Below are 14,738 nucleotides of genomic sequence, written 5' to 3' on the forward strand. Positions count from 1 at the left end.
CTTGAAACAAAAGGAATTTTATTACTCTAATAAGTCGTAAAAGTCTCAGCATCAATCATTTAAAGCAGAGCAGACAGGAGGTGGTGGTCTTGGATTAATAACCATCAGGATAATAATATCCATACTATAATTCAAGATGTCTACCACAATGTTGCCTTGGAAGAGGTTTCATGCATAAGGAGTATATGGGTCTAGTACCAATGATCAATATTTACATTATGGCATATGCCAGTGATGCCAATATCAATAGCAATATTCAGACTTTGTGTCTGCATTGAAGATTACACTCTGAGGGGCCAGATTATGATATATTACTGAGCATAGGCCTATCTGTTGCTATGCGCTATTTTTCAGTCCCTCTTTAATCAGTGGAAAGAGAGCACCATAGAGCTACCACTTGCTCATCAGCAGCACAATTCTCATCATCATTTGGAATTGAGCGTAGGTACAAAATTCAATTGTAATTCAACTGCAATTAAACAGGCTCTCTGCAAATCGCTGTAAATTTTATAAGTGGCAACATAGCTCGGTTAAAGCATCGTGTTAATGGCATTAAACATCAATCCCAACTGTAATATAAAAAATACCAATTGCATATTTAACTTCAAATATCATCCACATATATATTAGACTTATCGTTATTACACTACTGACTCTGAAATACTTTTACTCGAATAACAGCTTTGTTCCTAACCTTTGGAATGTTAGCTAGCATGACAACTCAGAGGATGCAAACTAGCTGAATGCTAACATTGAGCGAACACTATTTCACAAATTCCCTTGATAAATACAAAGTGTATGTGGCAGCATAGAGATTACAGATTACAGTCTCATTCTTACTGTTTCTACTTTTCAAGATTAGATTAGTTATCTTTAAGAACTCAAGTTAAATACACATATTTACCTTCAATCCCAGTTTAACGACAGTATGAAAGAAATTTCAAAAGTTAGAAAATCAATGTAGTAAGATATAATTCTGGTCAACTTTTAAATATATTTTCAAGGATGCAGAAAAAACTGTGCTTGTGTCCAAGATGTGAAAATGAATATGACCAAAATATTTTAAAAAATTGGAATATTTAAGGGTTAGAGGAAGGCAGACCATAATCAACTAATAATAGACGAGTGAGGCTCCCGAGTGCTGCAACAGAAAAACAAGCCAATCGTGGGTGTCTGTGAGTTCATGTATGCAGAAGAGGGCAGATAGCACGCTTCTCGGAGTGTGTGAATTGGCCAAAGACTGGCCAAATGGTTAGAATAGATGAGTGAGTTTTCCAGGGACGCCTCTAAACCCCTGCTGATCACTGAGAAATTCCTAATCATTAATCACTCTTTCTATTAATATCTCATCTTTTAATACCAGTCCTTTAAAATTTCCCTGTTTCCTCACCATTTCAATATATAAATATAGCAGTAAGCACTTGGTGCATGTTCCTTTTTTTTGCATCAGTCTGCATTCAGTCTATTGGCATTGAAGCCTTCAGTGTGAATGAGAGAGCTGAGGCCTTCTCTGGCTGACGAAGCAAAGTGAGAGACTCAGCATTTCCTTTTTTTAAACTTTGTTTGCAGTAAAAGGCATCCCCTCCGTGTGACTTCTCAAAGCAGTATACAACTCACAAGCCTGCTCTAGCACCAGTCGATCACACGCTACTCTTTCAGGCTATGACACTCTCTAAAGTACCTACCTAACCCTCTATCTTTATTCCGATTTGAGTCCATGGAACTTAGCCTGCTCTTTTAGCCAAAATCCTCCATTGAGATGCTAAAGTATACGAGTGATATGGTAATGAGAGTGTGTATAGAGACATACCCAGAGCCACCGTACTGAAGGAGACAGGCTCTTTCTCCTTGCCGTCATTATAGAAAGCAAGATGCCATGTGCCGGGGTCCAGATACTGCACAAAGATAGCCTCGTTCTGCACCACCGTCTGAATACTGCGCCTCTCCCGCGGAGACTCCACCACACTCCACTTCTCCTTCCCATCCAAACGCTCCATATAGTCATACTGAAGAGAGAGAGGGGGTGGAGTGGGGTGGGGGGAGAGGGTAGAACAGATCTGAGTGGTCTAGAACTAAAATTTAATAAACAAATTTAAGTAAAAGTTGTCATAATTTATACTGTTTTAAAGGAATACGCCAGCATTTTCATCCTAATCACAACCCACTGTATCTGTAAACATATTTGTGATTGCCGAATTCAACACCTGATATAAAGAAATGGACAAGAAAGTAAGGAAGGAAAGTAAAACGAAGGAAAACAGAAGAAAGAAAAAAGAAAAAAGAAAATGAAGGAAGGAAGGAAGGAAGGAAGGAAATAAAAAATAATGAAAAGAAACAAAGGAAGGAAGGAAGGAAAGATGAAAGAAAGAAACAAAGGAAGGAAGGAAGGAAATAAGAGAAAGAAAGAAAGAAAACAAAGGAAGGAAGGTAGGAAGGAAATAAAAAAGGAAGGAAGTAAAAAATAAGGAAAAGAAAAAAGAAAGGAAAAATTAAAAGGGAAAAGAAAGAAAAAACAAATGAACAAAGGAAAGAAAAAGAAGGAAAAAGGAAAGAAAAAAGAATGCATGCTATAGACATGGTAAATAGCGATTGGGTTTAAAACACTACATTATTTCTTTAAGAAACAAGTGAACAGCGATGTGTTATACGTGTGAAGTGATTAGAGCAGACTTTATTGTTGTACTGTGTGATTATTATCCAGATGTATTTGCTGTAAACTTCTCCAAACCATCACAGTGTCATGATGTACACAGCTAGACATGGTCATGGCATTCACTCTACCATGTTCGAATAATCACTAATGCCAAGGCAGAGAATGGTGGAGAACAATCGACATGAGAATAAAAACTGGAAAGTAAAGTTTGCTGTGGATCTGATGCCTGAATACATTTAGAGCAGAGGAGAAGAAAAAGCTGTGGGCTTTAGTGAGGTTAAACCAGGACACACTAGGAGAGTCTAAGTAGAGAACACAGTAGGAGGTGTGAAGTGTGTGTGTGTGAGTGTGTGTGTGTGAGGCTGTTCTGCAGACCTGGGCGTGAGATGGAGGCAGGCCTTTACGCATGTACACCCCAAACAGGGCATCCTTCCCCAGTGAGATGTTAAACTTTAGGAAGTGAGCCTGGCGCAGGTGGAGCAAAGACCTCCAAAAGACACCTGGAGGAACCTCCTGACTCACTCGCCGTCCCACCTCCAGCTCCCCACTGTTGATACTGCTATTCCTCAACAGCCATGGCCCTGAGAGAGAGAGAGAGAGAGAGAGAGAGAGAGAGAGAAGAAATCTGTGATACTGGATCAGACAAAAGACTAAAAGAAGAGAACAAGATAAGTGAGGATGGCAGCCTATCAGAGAGAGAGAGAGAGCTAGAGAGAGAGAGAGAGAGAAATAATTTTCTGCTCCATATACAAACACTTGCTGAGAGCCTATGAAGGAAGATCAACACGTTTTATCCCACTGAGACTGCGGACTGTACTAATGAGTCTGCAGAGCGGGTTGCCAAAGCCATCAACTTAAACTCCAACTCTGCCTTCTCCCATGAGAGACTACAGCACAGTTACTGAGCCACACACACACACACACACACACACACAGAATGTGTATATATCCACCTCAGATCTCAGAGCTGCAGAGCTCCACAGTGGAAGACAAGAAAAAGTGAAGGAAATAAAATGGACACCAACACACCACTTCCTTCTATACTTTTGTTTCTTCTATCTTTCTTTCCCTTATTCTTTCCATGCTTTTTCATTTGTTCTTTGTCTTCTTCCCTTCCCTTACTCCCTTTTTCCTTCCATTTCTTTCCTTCTTCCCTTTTTCCTCCTTTCCCCCACCATTCTTCTATTCCCTTACTCCCTTCTTTCATTCCTTTCCTCCCTTTATCCTTTCTTTCCTTCCCTTACTCCCCTCCTTCTTCTTTCTTTTCTTCCTCATCCCCTTTCTTCTTCCATTTCCTTCACCACTCCCTTCCTTCTTCCCATTCTTTCTTTCCCTTACTTCTGTCTTTCCTTTCTTTTTTAACTTCCTTCCTGTTTTGTCTTTGTTCCTTCATATTTTTCTTTTTTTCTTTGTTATGAATAGCTAAACAAAGCTACATTAAAAAAAAAAGACTTTTTCCTGGAAGTTCATTTACCAAGCAGTTTTATTCCAGCTCACAAAACAGTAGCCATATAAACAGGATCATCATCAATAATAACAACAACAGCAAAATCAAGCACATGAGTTAAAATGGATTTTGATCATTTGAGCATAAGTAAACTCTGTTACTAATCCCAGTATTTCACTAAATATAGCAAACAGCAGTCAGCACAAATGATTGCAGTATTAAATATCAGCTTCAACTAGGCTAACACGGAAACAATGCGAGGTAGCATGACAGCGAATCGTTAACAGATGGAGCGGCTGAATGACGCTGAGCCTCTATGAATAACTCCCTGTCGACAAATCTAACATCCTGGATAAAAAATATTCTAAGGAATACCGAACGCACAATATTTATATTTTTTTAATTAATTATAATGATTGATGTAATATATTATTTACCACATTAACTGACTGTTTACACTCGTGTTTCATAGAAAACAATCAGTCATTCACTCAATTCCTCTTCAGTACGGACTTTATCCCAGTCAAGGCCGCGGTAGATCCGGAGCCTATGTTGGGAACACTGGGCGTGAGGTGGGAATACACCCTAGATGAGACGCAAGGAACCACAGACACACATGCACACTTAGGGACAATTTAGTTTAGCCAATCCACCTACTGAGAGGTGGGAGGAAACCGGAGAACCCAGAGGAAACCCATATGAATATGCGACAGTAGAGTAACAAATGCAAGTACACACACTTGTGTGTCTGAGGCTAGTGAGTGTTACAGCACATGACAGGCCGCATGCTGTTCACAGAGTTTGATAGAGCCTGATCAGGACACTTACTGTTTGTGTAAAAAAAACCTATCCAAAATGATGGAGAAAGAGAGGAGAGAGAGAAGGGACAAGTGCAAGTGAAACACCAGGGGTTCTATCGCAATACTAATAAGACTTCATCTCTGTTCACTACACACACACACACACACACACACACACACACACACACACACACACACACACACACACACTCAGACATTCAGATCTGAGTGACAGGCCTGTTAAAAGTCACACTGCCTCCAAACCAGTGGGAGTCTGCTCCAGTCCTTCTCATTAACACCGCGCATGGATGGAGAGATATGCAGCGAGACCTCAGAGACACAGTGAAGTAGAGAAAAGTCGACATAAGGAGAAGAGGCTGGCCCGCGTAGGCTACGGGTTTACACTCCTGACACGAGCTCAGCCAAGCAGAACTGCTCCCATCAGTTGCAAATAAAACTAGGGCCTGTCCCTTCTTCTTTCTCCTTTTTCACTTCTCCTTGAGGCAAGGTCAAGATGGGTTCAGATTACACAACTTCATATGTACTTTATTGACCTCGGGTTACTGCCTGTGTGGAGTATCTGTGTATCTTCTCCTAGTCTCTGTGTGGGTTTCCTCCAGGTTCTCTGGTTTTCCGCTACCTCCCAAAAACATTCAGTTAGACTGGCTGTGTGTGTGAGAGGTGCCCTGCTATGGACTTGCATCCCATCCAAGGTGTATTCCTGCCTCATGGATTCACCATGACCCTGACCAGGATAAAGCTCTTACTAAAGATGAATGAATGACTCAAGCAATGAACATACCGGAAAAATAAGTGCACTTACGTCATGGCCAAAATGTAAAAACAAATAAATAAAAATAAAAAGTCAATCCAAACAGTTATTAAATTATTATACAAAAAGATATTATAGAAAAATTTACTTCAAAACAGTCAGTATTAAAGAGACTGATGCCTGATAGACGCGTCTGAGATTATTTGTGGTGTTTAGGGCGGGTACGATACAGCTAACTATGTGGTGGTGGTAGCAGCTCAGTGGTTATGACACTGAATTTCTGACCAGAAGGTCCAGAGTTCAAATCCCAGCACTACCAAGCTGCCGCTGCTGTGCCCTTAAGCAAAGTCCTTAACCCCCAACTGCTTAGTTGTATAAATGAGATAAATGTAAGTCACTTTTACTGCTAGATACCAAAATGGAGTCATTTCTTCCACTATTACTCCAATGTGACCATTTTGTGAACTATCAAGTGCATCAAGACTTCTAGAAGCACACAAGTGACCTACAGTACATGTGGCAAAATAAAGGAAACGATCTATTTGGATCTAAGATGGAATCACAATGGCTGATGTACCTATGTGTTTAACGCTCGTATAGCCTTAAGAAAAAAACTCCTACCATAGCTGGCCTTTCTGCACATGGGTAGTCTATTCCTGCGGCCAGAAGGAAGGGGGATGAAATACTGATGAAGTGGGTGATCTGGATCATTTAAAATTTTATGTGCCGATAAATTAGGGTTGGGAATACCAATACATTTTCTCGCTAAATTAGTTATCTTTAAGAGTTTGTTCTTATTGGTAACTGTTAGGATATGAAAGAAACAAATGGCACCATAAATAAGAACTGGCTCAATAATACTTCGATACAGAAGATGAAGAAGACTAGGCTGAACAGACAGATGTTTAAGTTTACGAATAACTGTCAGTCTCTGTTGACAGCACTTGTAAATACCTAGATTGTGTAATGTAATACCCAGATATCTGAAATGCTCCACCCTTTCAACCATCTCTCTGTTAATGATAATACTGGAAGGATGGACCGGTGTTTTGGAAGAGCTAAATACCAGTTCCTTAGTCTTTGCAATATTAAGGTGGAGAACGTTATCATCACACCATGTACTAAAATGTGCTATGGAGCGTTGATAGTCCAAAAAAGAATCATTGTCCTTATTAAGAACGTTCATCCACATGCAAACTAAGGATGGGCGATATGGACTTAAAACTATATCACGATATTTTCTGGTATTTTATTGCGATAACGATATCAGTGACGATATTAATATAGCACCATTCACCACCGTTTTTGGCTATAAGTGATAGCGGTGATCTTGAGAGCCTCAAAAACACAAACATTGATCTAAAAGTAAAACTGATTTTCTGTAACCAAACCAGTTCCAGATTGTAGAGGTAGCTCCTCATTTAGCGATAAACTCCTCCTCAGCTTCACGTCGCCTTCCATCATACTTGTTTTCGCTCTGCATGTGAGCTGCGAATGGGTCGCAGACCGTCGCACACAGAAATACGTCATCAACTAGGCTTTATCGATATTATCGCGGGAAGACATTCTTATTGTGGGGAGAATTTCTACCGCTATATCACAAACGATAAGATATCGCCCATCCATAATGCAAACTAGCACACAGACATATCTCAGCCTTCCTAAAACTGAGATGGACATGTGCTATCAGTGTTCTTGTTTACAAAAAAAAAATCTCCAAATCAAGCCTGCATGAGAAAATACTTTGGGAAGAGAGAGAGAGAGAGAGAGAGAGAGAGAGAGAGAGAACAGCTTCCCTACACTCTAAACCCATTTTATCTGCCGTCTTCCTGCCCACATTACGCCCACGTTCCACCGATCCTGCACAGATTCTTCCTGTCCATGCGCTCATTCACACTCGCACCAGTGTTTCTTTCTCTGTGGGTGGATTCAGTTTTGGAGATTAGAGTGAGAAAAGAAACTGTGTATGTTCGTAAATGTGCACACGGTGATCAATATCAGTCCGTCTTGATGGTCAGTAGGAGTTGTGATGACATTAATTTGACGACACGAAAACGTTTCGGCTAAGAGAGCCCGCCCGTGCGTGTGGGAGAACCCGTGTTAGTCCAGCTCATAGAACAACAAAGCACTAACACACAAAACCAAATCTGTAATGTGAACATAACCTTGAGCAGCTTTATTTGTCTGTCAAAATTCATTCAGAGAAAGGAATAATTAAAGGTTGACAGACAGCCTCATCTCACTTTTGTGCTGACTTCGAACTTAAAAGGTAATTTTTACCGCGAAGGCTCGGACTATTATCGAATCCCACCAGCAACAAACTTGTCACACTTTGCCGCTGTCGTCATGTATACCGTTGTTTTTATGTCAAACATGTACTGTTGCTATGACAACCAATGTGAATACAGGAGCGAATGTGCGCATTGTGGGGGGTGATATGAAAAAAATATCACAACAGTAACCCATTTCTACAATTCATGATATAGGTCATGATATAAAAGTTTCCTAAATACAGGAAATAATACAGGAAAAAAAAATCAAATCTGTGAAAAGCTATTATTTCGTAATACTTGTTTTTTTAAATCTTGAAAAAATAATAATTGCATTTTTTACACGTAAAATATTTATGAAATAATTAAATTTTACCATCAGCTGCTTCTGCTTTCAAAGTTTGCAATTGTTATTAAAAAACAAATCAACACGTTCTTAATAACTATTAAAACAAGTTTTTGTATTGTGACACATTTTCTTTTTACAATATTAATACATGCTAATTTGCTATTTTTAATGTAGTCTATAGTCTAAAATCATTTTAAATGAAGACTTGTCAAAAACAGAAATAAACTAAATAAAATAAACTGTCAATGCAAAGAATGAAGGGAAAAGGGTCTGTGTATGTTGTGTTCATTTTTCATTTGGAACTAAATATTTATATGCAAATGAGATGTTTTGGCTTTAATATTACAGAAAGGGTTTTTTAAAATCATTTTTGATGTATTTTTTTGGACAGAATTAATGAACGATTAATTCATGATGTGTATCAGCAGTTACTGGGTAGCTAGTGGCGAGCAGATGCTAGATTAAAGATGGCCGTTATCTCTGATGTACTCCTAATATGCATCACTGTGTGCGTTTTAAAAATAGCAAGAGGGTGATTGTAAAAGAGAACGACGCGGCGGCTGAAAAAAACGGCAAAGTTAAGAATATTTTGTTGCAAAATCTATTTCTGTGTATGTTGATCTAATTTGCATCACATCTTCAAAGCAAATGAAATGAATGAACGCAACGTACAGACAGACCGAAAAGGTCCTCACAGCCTCTGTCCACAAGACCTAAATAAATAAATAAATAAATAAGTAAATGAATAAATCCCTTCCAGATAAACAACGTATTCAAAAATCCACATGAAAATGCAAAAACAATTTGAAACCGCTCACATGAGAACAGCAGTCTTCAAATGCCTCGCATATGACTCGACGAGGCAGCTTTCATCGTGCGAGTACTGAATTGAGTTCTCTTTAGCGGCTTATTACGCCTGGACGGTCAAATAAACACACACGCATCATGCCACAATGCAGGTCTTGCCGAGTATTCATGCAAACACAGTCGGTTATGTCTTAAGTGAATGTAAACGGTTGGGAAAAAAAGAAGGTGTGTCAATACACTATATTGGATCTGTGCATTACGGCTTAAAGTGACATCAGTCTAATAAACCTGCTGCTGTCTGTGTTATTAATGTTCATCAAACAACAAAAGACAAAGAGAAAATCACTCACTCACTGACTGAATAACTTCAGTAAATTTAATAAGAATCACTGTATATGGCACACAGTGAAGTCTATTTTATTTTACATTTAATTGCTTTATTCAATTTCCGTAGTATTTCTTACTTGAACACTACTGATAGACCTACCTGAGAAATAAGATTGTAGTCATATCGCCAGCCCCTAAACATTAGCATTTGCTGATTCCAGTCTTGTATTTCACTTAAAATGTGAAATGTACTTCTTAATGTAGGAAATATCATAAACCCTGCTGATAGGGATTTTCTTTTTTCATTTTAGGAATTGTTACAAGAACAGAACTGTGTTCATAGACAGATTAAAAGCAGTAATAAAGCATGAAGCTTGTTATCATGACATGCTGCTAAATGTAACTCTACTCTGTACTCTCTCTCTCAGCCTATATAACTGTGGGGGAGACGCATCAAATAATTGAAATGTCAACTCAAACTGTAGGACACAATAAAGTGTGACACAACAAAAAAAACAGCTTCATTTGTATTTTCATACACTTGTAATATAATAAAAGTTCTACATGTACCTCTATATCCCTTTTTTTCTTTGAAACTATTTTTTGATAGGAAACTAGTTGAGGTGCTGATGACATAAAATAAAAATATTAAGATGTAACAGTGGTATTTTTTGTTACATTTTTGTTGCCATTGGTTTGTGAAGCTTAAAATATTACTTTAACAGCTCAAGTGTTGAGTTTACAATTTCAATTTCAAATCTTTTTTCAATTTAATTACTTTCTGGACTTGGCCGGACTCGACTCGGACTTGAGTCCAAATCGGCCCCTTTTGGACTCGGACTTGATTGGTTAAGGACTCGGTCTCAACTTGAGCTCAACAAAGGAGGACTCGGACTCCCAACACTCCCAACACTAGTATACATGTGGACAGGTCCTGAGATGTGCGTGAAACCTCAGTCACTGCTGAGTCGTCCACTCTAATCCTCACTCATCTCCGGACGCATGCTTGGGTCAGAGTGTGAATCGTTCTTACCTCTGCCTCCGGAGGGCACTGTTGCCACGTCGCCGGTGCTGGGGATGCCTGTGCTGAGGCCGGTGCTGACAAGATGACCGTTGGTAGGCTTCAGACGCCAGTTCAGTCCAAGCAGATTGAGAGCTGGGAGAAGGGAGAAAAAAAGAGAGGGATTTCTGAAACAGAACATGACAGAGTACCTCAACATCGACACCACGGCAGGTATGCATGGCTAACCCGACATGACAGCAAGGAACTTAGCTACAATACCCGCTCCCTGCCTGGAACGCACACATTCCGCTCATTATACACACTGATGCAGTTCGGTGCTGGCTCCGTGCCCACTCAGGCATAGCGAAGCTACACTTTACCTGAGCAACTCGGAGAGAAGCCAGACTTCAGTGCAGACACCAAAAAACGTCAAAATGCCTGTCTCTGATGACTCAGTCGAGCAGACGGCAGGCTGATGTCGAGTGCCACAAAAGGCACAGAGCTTATCTCAACATACACGGGCAATGCAAGGGACAGGAAAATTGCTTCGGAAAAGATGAAATTAGTTTTTAAGTCAGACAGAGGAATTGTTCAGTGGTTTCCTTAAATTTTTTTTTTTTTAATGATTTTTTTGGCTGAGGTATGATGTAGCCGAGGTATTTCTTGGTTCTAATAGAAATGTACAGTACTGTGCAAACGTTTTAGGTGCCCTATAAATATATATTTTTTTATTTTATGACTTCTACGAGTCAGTACAAAAAAACATTTTAGATTCCCAGACATTAGTTTTCTAAAATTAAATTAAAATGTTACAGAAAAATGTTTGGAAAAGAAAAAGAAAGCAGCAGATTACATAAGAGACACTTTTCAGACATAACAAAACACAATGAAGACTGCTGGGATTTGCTGCAAAAATAAGAAGCTGGTGCAAGAGTCAAAGAAGAACTGTGTCTGGTTCTGCAAGATGCTCAATAAAACTTACAGCTCATTTCCTTATAAAACTGCACTAACTGTACCGAAAACTATCATTTTTATCTTGATTTTATGTCACACCACATATTGACTTTGTTCATTTACTACTGTTTACTGCTCTTTAAGGTATTTTTTTTTTATGTAGAAACATTTAATTTCATTATTTTGAAGGCATCTTTGCTCTACAGCATTTCTTTGCATGTGCCTGAAATGTTTGCACAGTACTTTACATGATTAGAGGCATGATGACATGATGAAGTGTGGAATATGAATATGACAAAATGTAAACACAAAATACACATATATATATGCACACACACTTGTCCTACTATCCTTATTAATGCAGCTCATTAATGCTATACACCTGAAAGGAACCAAAAGGAAACTTTTTTTGTGCACTTTTTGTAATAGTGACCAGCCACATGGTCAAAACTATCAGATATTCCAATCCTTGTGGTGCAGTTTGGTCCCCACCAAGATATAAAAACGTACCCCCACACACACTAGTTCACACACGCCCACCCCGAGAGAAGATGCTGATGTCTGCAGTCTCAGTGATAATGACTCACCTCGGTGCTCAGTCCTCCATCACCCCTAAATCTCATCCCGGCAAAATCAATGCCTTCCTACTCGTCCCTCACACTCACACATGCTCGCTCTCCGTCACACACACAGGCTCTCTCTCTCTCACTCCAGAATGAATGCAGCAGGCCCTCTTATCATTCTTGTGTGAAGTGACTGCTCTGGCCAAAAGAAAGTGCTGATTCCTCCAGCCCATCTGCTGCTCTGCTGTCAGCTACTCTATTGTCACTCACTTCGGCATGCATGTGCACACACACACACACACACACACACACACACACACACACACACATATACACGCACACACACACACACATGCATGAACACTTCATCAACTTCTTCTTTTTCTTCTTCTCAGTCCTCATCTTGGTCCAGTCTGGTAGCAAATCCATGAGCTCATATTTTGCCGCTATTTTCACTGCCATGTGACTCAAACCAAGTACTGAATTTGGTATCTGTTGTACCAGGAGTACCAGACAAGTGCATACAGATGGAACTAGAATTGTGCAGAACATTGGATGATCAACCTACAATCATCTCAAATCACATGCTACAATAGTGAATAGTGTGTGAAACTAGGCTGCTTTCATATTTTTTTATGTTAACACGTTTGCCTTGCACCTCCAGGGTTGGAGGTTCAATTCCTGCCTCTGCCCTGTGTGCATGGAGTTTGCATGTTCTCCCTGTGATTCAGGAGTTTCCTCCAGGTACTCCCGTCCTGGGTGGCCCCTGCCTTGTGTCCGAGTTCCCTGGGATAGGCTGCAGGCTTCCCGCGACCCTGCGTAGGGTAAGTGCTACAGAAAATGGATGGACGGATGGAACTAGAACTGATTTTTTTATCACACAAATCCTCATGTATTAATGGCTGGTAATATTCCCGCTCCGAGTACAATGTAAAACCTAGAAAGTTCCATTTAGTCATCCGCTTTACATCTCATCACATAAAACCAAATGGAGTAAAAGGTCAAGGTCAAGCTCTGGTGGAAGACGTTTTATATGCATTTGGTACTATTTGCGTTTCCTTGCCTTCAATTTTCCTCTCTCGTTCGTTCTACCTCCGTTATGGAAGTATTTTGTGGACAATTTTCAAAAGCAATTGCAAACTGTATTTGCAGTTGCATTTCCTAATTGTGGATGCATAAATTGTGACATAACGCAAATGAAAATGCAAATCGTGTATTATCGTTTGCGTTTTCATTTACACGAACGTACAATGTCTGCCAAATTTCAAATGGAAAAGCAAAGTCCATTTTCGATTGCATTTCCCACATCTTACAAGTTATGACCCTGTGATATCGAAATAGCAGTAGCAATTACCCCGTTTGCTATTTCACTTCCACTGCGTCACGTATGGAGCCTGCCAAAATTCAAATGGAATATCAAATCCCTTTGTATTTGCATTTGTGATGCCTTGCACAGAAACTGCCAATGGTTTTTATGGTCCGATATCCACAAACTTTTGGCCAAATTCAATTCAGTGTAACTGAATACCAATAACATTTGTTTACATTTATATAAGAAACAAAAGGTAATTGCACGCTAGATACTTGATCAACAAATCAACCGAATTTACTGATTAGATTTCGCTGAAAGAACACGGCTGCACCTGACTGCAGCACTGCTGAAACTAAAACTTACTTATATGAACTCTCAGCATGAAGTACAAACTTTCCACAAGCTCATTACGACACAATTAAAGAAACTTCCAGAAGTCTGGAAATAAAAGTGGTTCAAAAATAGTGTGAAAAGGGTTACAAAGTCATTCTGAAGTCTTATGGACTCTGATGAACCACAGTAAGAGCCCCTACTGCCAAATGGAGAAGACTTGAACCAGTGGTAAATCTTCCCAAGTATTGCTTCTAAGTGCCCAATGACAACTCATCCAGAAAGTCGTCAAAAGAACTGCAGAGCGTTCTAGCTTCAGCTTATGCTGGTGTTCAAGACTTTACAGTAACTAAGAGACAAAATGAGATTCATGGGAGAGCAGCAAGGGAGACAGGACTGCTAACTAAAAGAACCATAAACACCCTCCTTATATCTGCAAAACAGCACCTGGATAATCCCAAAGCTTTTAGGTATAATGGAACTTTTGGACAACACAGGTCCTGTTATGTCTGGTGTATAGAAAATGCAGCATTTCACAGAACACGGTGGTGGTAGCATAATGGTATGGGGATACATTGCTGCCTCGGGAACTGGACAACTAGCCATTATTGAAGGAACCATGAATTCTGTTCTGAAAATGCCTTGAAAGAATGTCCAGTCTAGAGACGCACAGATGTATCGGCCAATATCCGTTTAAAAACATCCGAAGATCAGGGACGATTATATCCTGTCAATCAAAAGAGGGCGGGAAAACAAATTCACAATCAAATTCGTGCTGTGTGTAAAGATGATGTCTCTTGTGTGGAATGATGACAAAACTGCAGTTTGTAATTTCTATAAGCTCTGCACTGCTAAAATTTTACACCGGAAGTGAGCAGCGGGAGTTTCGGCATCGAGTCTAAATTTTTATTTTTGCCGAGCTGCTCGAGCTGAATTAAAGTGCCAGAATACCGTTGAAAGATTTAAATGAAGTTGAGTTGACAAAAAAGTATATATTGCACATAAAAATGTATTTGTAGATTAGTGTGTTTCATATACAGTTAACTTATATAAATATATAAAATTTTATATTATATATAACCAGTTTGATGTCAGTGATGAAGTAGAAATGCTTTTGTTTGTGGTGAGTGAATGTGAAGACTAACAGTTTT

General features: G+C 39.5%; 1 protein-coding gene across 3 annotated transcripts in view; it reads right to left on the reverse strand.

Moving 5' to 3' along the window:
* The window catches only part of LOC128622271 (teneurin-2-like), a 38,853-nt gene extending 26,649 nt beyond the window's left edge, over positions 1-12,204 (reverse strand). The window contains exons 1-3 of one of the 3 annotated variants that reach the window (XM_053648632.1): positions 11,970-12,204; positions 10,459-10,581; positions 1,811-3,234 (exon numbers count right to left, since the gene is read on the reverse strand). In XM_053648632.1, the coding sequence (XP_053504607.1) occupies positions 1,811-1,997 (187 nt within the window). In that variant the 5' untranslated portion in view covers positions 1,998-3,234; positions 10,459-10,581; positions 11,970-12,204. Of the gene's footprint in view, positions 1-1,810; positions 3,967-10,458; positions 10,733-11,969 lie in introns of those variants that run through there. The other 2 variants (XM_053648631.1, XM_053648633.1) reach the window with 2 other exon arrangements.
* Between the last annotated feature and the right edge of the window lie 2,534 nt (positions 12,205-14,738).

Source organism: Ictalurus furcatus, chromosome 18 (assembly GCF_023375685.1).
Source record: "Ictalurus furcatus strain D&B chromosome 18, Billie_1.0, whole genome shotgun sequence".
Lineage (NCBI taxonomy): Eukaryota > Metazoa > Chordata > Actinopteri > Siluriformes > Ictaluridae > Ictalurus > Ictalurus furcatus.